This window comes from Halyomorpha halys, unplaced genomic scaffold (assembly GCF_000696795.3).
Source record: "Halyomorpha halys isolate HHAL.00 unplaced genomic scaffold, Hhal_1.1 Scaffold1706.1, whole genome shotgun sequence".
Lineage (NCBI taxonomy): Eukaryota > Metazoa > Arthropoda > Insecta > Hemiptera > Pentatomidae > Halyomorpha > Halyomorpha halys.
Genome location: NW_027106121.1, coordinates 9867 through 14189, shown reverse-complemented (window position 1 = coordinate 14189; position 4323 = coordinate 9867). Strand labels below are relative to the sequence as shown.

The following is a 4323-nucleotide window of genomic DNA, read 5'->3' as shown; positions in this document are numbered from 1 at the left end:
CTTTTTTTTTAAGTGTCCATTAACAACAACACCATATTTAAATCATCATAACATAATCTGAAATATCAATTTTTCTTTTTTAATCACCTTTAAACAAATATAGTCATTAATTAATGCCACATAATTTATTATGGAGTTCCACTATTTGCTATGATAAATTTCTAAACTAATGTTAATCTACTTACTAATCATAATTTTTTATGATTATGTTACATAATTCAGCTTGGATCATCAATCACATTAGTTTCTAATTATTACATATAAAATTTAAATTAACAAAATGTATTTTCACCTGGTAAGGAATATTTTATCAATAATTTCCAGTTCTTAGTAAAAGCTACCTCAACTTTTTTTTTTTTACTTTATAGCCACTATATCAGTAATTTATTTTGTTATGTTATTATATATTTTATTTTAATTTATTCCTCATTATTATTGTTATATTTTATTATTTTCTGTAATTTTAATTAATTTACTTATTCGTGGCTACTAACTCCAAGGTATCGATTCAAGGTCGAATCCGACTGGGCAGAAAATTGTTTTCTGTTCTGTCACACTGTAGCCGTGAGTCAACTCCAGTGGGTTCTGGAGCTCTCAGGGGTCCTCCCTGCCTCCTAAATTGGATACCCTTAATTGGGTAAAAGTGACGGTCGTGGAGGGAGAGGGGGTAACGCGAAACCCTCATACTGCAATGGCGGTAATCAAAAACAAAATGGCGTCCGGGTACACTCAGTCCATGCCAAACCCGTAAGTCTCTCAAACAGCATAAAAACAAAATGGCGCCTGGGCACACACAGCCCCTGGTGGCAGTCACGTGACTTAAAAGAGGGCGTGATCTAATGATCACGTGAGTCGATAAGGTTATGTCAAATTAAATTTGAATTTAAATCTCCCACCATAGGTCATGTGACTGATCACGTGAGTGGTTAAGGGTGGGTCTAGCCGAATATTAGAATTCAAATCTCCCACTATAGGTCACGTGACCTAATGCTTCTGATTGGCTGCCCACGGAAGTGCACCAGCTCGCCCATATTCTCACTACTAGTGTTATTCTGACCAAATCATTTTCTTGTGCAACCGTTGGTCTTGTTACAGTGCTTCCTTAAAAAGTACTGAACCCCTGATCTTTCATGAGTTCTAGCGGTACAAATTTATTTATTAATTTATATTGTAATTTATTTATTCAATTATATTTTTATTAGTATGAATTTATTGAATTATATTCTATTTATTAAATTATTTTGTAAAGATATTTTCTACCCTCAGTCGGCCTGTACTCCTCCCTGTTCATTGCTTCCTCTTCCTTCAGTTCCTACCCTCCAATAAAATGATGTTTTGGTAAGTCGTTCACCGTCCACCCTTTTAACAGGGTCATAGCATATCATGTCTCCTTTCTTCCATTACCTCCTGTACATTTTTTTTTACTTTCTGATTCGCTGCATCCTTGATACTCCTGCCGACCTCCTCCAAAAATTTATCTCCACAACCAGTAAATGTCAAGTAAAAATTGACTCTTTGATCCCAGAAGAATTTAAAAATAGTAAAGACCTTCTTCAGAGATGCATGCCCCCAACGTTATTCAAAATATTTACCGATAGTTGTTTAAGGGATTGGACACAAGAGTGCCGCAAAATGGGCATTTCAAAGAGAGACAAACATTTGTGTCACCTGAAATTCAAATTTCGTTTTAAAAACCTTTAAAACTTCATGTGGATGGCTTACCACACGTGGTGGATGGAAACTAAATTTAAGAAAAATACAAAACCTAATTTTGTATAATCAAAAAGTTAATTGAAAAGATGTAATATTCCTAAAAGATGGAAACTTTAATTTTATTTTTATATACTTTACTACTGTGAAGTAAGCCATCGATATTAGAAATAAAATAAAAAATTTAGGTTGGTGATAATTTATATTGTTTATATGTTGTTTTATTGTAAAAAAAAAGTGATAAATATATTTATATAATTTGTATGTAATATATGTTTCCAGGAACGAAAAAATATACACCAAAGACCTCCACGATGAGTTTGGGTGATATACTTTGGAAGTCTCTAGGCAAATACCTCCCGTTTAGTGGAAAAAATCATGCAAATTTCAATTCAATACCTTTGGAAGTTCATTACAGGTAGCTTTTTCCTTTAAAAAAAAAATAATTTTTGTTTTAATTAGTTCTATAGTTAATATTGTATCTTATTATGGACACTCAGTACTATTGCAACTATGTTAATCTCATGCAAACAACTTAGTTATGAAATAAAATGAAAAGTAATTTATTAATAAAAATTATGTATAATTACTAGTCTTATATCTTTAAAACTACCAACTACTACTATACTATACTATACTAGAAAACGTAATAGTACAAGAGCCCAATAGGAGAAAAAAGGCAGTTATCTCACTCCAATTTTTGATTACTTTAATGAAAACTATGTATAATCACTAGTCAAAATTCAGTAGTTAATAAATTTATATCTCAAAAAACATTTGACGTCCAGATGTCTATTAGGACTCAAATTAAAGCTAGTATAATGAGCTATAATTATGATGTTTATCTTCGTAGGAGTAATAGCTTACATGAAATTTGCTAAAATAAATTGATTTATAGTTGTTCGGACAAATTTTCATTTGCCAAATTCATATTCATATGTGTATATCATAAAAACTACAACCCCTACGAAGATAAGTGTCATAAACTAATTTATAGTAAGTTAAATTTCCTTTATTTTGAGTGTTGGCAGACATATATGCGTCTTATGGATCTAGAGATATATTTTTTTAAAAATCCAACATTTTATAAGAACAACTAGAAATTAACATTTTGAGAGTTTATTTTGTCAAATATCATACAAAGATAAATATAATAAACTATTTTGTAGTAAATTTAACTAGCTATAATTTTAGCGGTGGCAGACAGCTATACGTCCAATGGTTTCTGAAATGAAGTTTTTCATTAATCAAACTTATTGTCCGAACAACTTTATCAATAAATCAATTTATTTTAGCAAATATCATGAAAACAACTATTCCTACGAAGGTAATGTTCATAAACATCTTTATAGTCCATTAAACTAGCTTTAATTTGAGTGATAATGGACATCTGTACGTCACATAGTTCCTTAGATATAGAATTCTCAAAATAAAATAACTACTTATCTTTCAGGAGATAAGAAATTTTGCTTTTTAAAAATCAATATCTCGAGAACTATTGGACATAAATAGCTCTTTTAGGGCTAATATTTCAGCAAATTTACTCTTCTTTAAATAATGTACTCTTAGATTTTCTAGTGTTGTTGGTAATTTTTAAGATATAGAGCTCCGAATGAAAAATTAGTGTTTTTTTAAGGTTTTGAAACAGCCGCCATTTTGTATTCCTCCTACCTACACTTGGCAGACTCATCAATTTTGACTAGTAATTATACATAGTTTTCATTAAAGTAATCAAAAATTGGGGTGAGATAAATGCCTCATTTTCTTCCCGTCTCTTGTTCTATACTTTCCTTCGAACCTAACTCTGCTATAAGTAACCTACCCACAGCAGGAACCCCATCAATTACCAACGGTGATGGGCCTTAACTTTAATTATCCTAATAGTTTGGTTAAGCTTTTTCTAGTTTATATGTTTTGTATATTTTGTTTTCAAATGCTTTCATTTTATTATCTTCAATTATTCAAGATACAACAATAACAAAATTCGGCTATTAATTATTGTATTGGGCTAGGAAATGTTCCTTTTGAATTCCTATCCGCTCTAACACCCAATAAAAATTAAGCGCCTCTTATAAAAATATTTGTCTAAATTTACGGACGTCAGATAATATTTAAACAACGTAAATCATTTATTTATTTTTAAAAAGTGAGGTTTGTAGAACTTAATGAGTATCATTATACTAAGTATTTACTTTTTGTTGCTAATGATATTAAGGCAAATGCATTATGAATAAATGAAAATTAAATCTTTCATTATTGGGAAATAAATTTAGGGGATTGGAAAGTAATTAGAGAAAGGGAACTGAGGCAGAATTGAGTTTTGTGTGGGGGGGGGAGAGAGGATTCGGGAGAACTAAATGATGGAACCAATACTGATTGTTTGTTCCCGTTGTGATCTGATAGGCGGATTTTTTTTTTTTTGGTGTAGTTCCACGAAACGTTTCATCTTGAAAAAGCTGAGATCATGGATATTATACAGGCAGAAATTAAAATAAATGGTAATAATACTTAGATCTTGTGAAAGAAAAGTACTCTTCCTTGTTTTAATTATTTTATTTTATATGATTAAAACCAATAACAACGTTTCGGGGTTGTCACACCATTATCAGGTAT

General features: G+C 30.7%; 1 protein-coding gene across 4 annotated transcripts in view; it reads left to right on the top strand.

Moving 5' to 3' along the window:
* The window catches only part of LOC106690405 (uncharacterized), a 24205-nt gene that overhangs the window by 17044 nt on the left and 2838 nt on the right, over window positions 1-4323 (top strand). For all 4 annotated transcript variants that reach the window (XM_067053681.1, XM_067053680.1, XM_067053679.1 and 1 more), the window contains one exon: window positions 1993-2128. In XM_067053681.1, the coding sequence (XP_066909782.1) occupies window positions 1993-2128 (136 nt within the window). The remainder of the gene's footprint in view (window positions 1-1992; window positions 2129-4323) is intronic.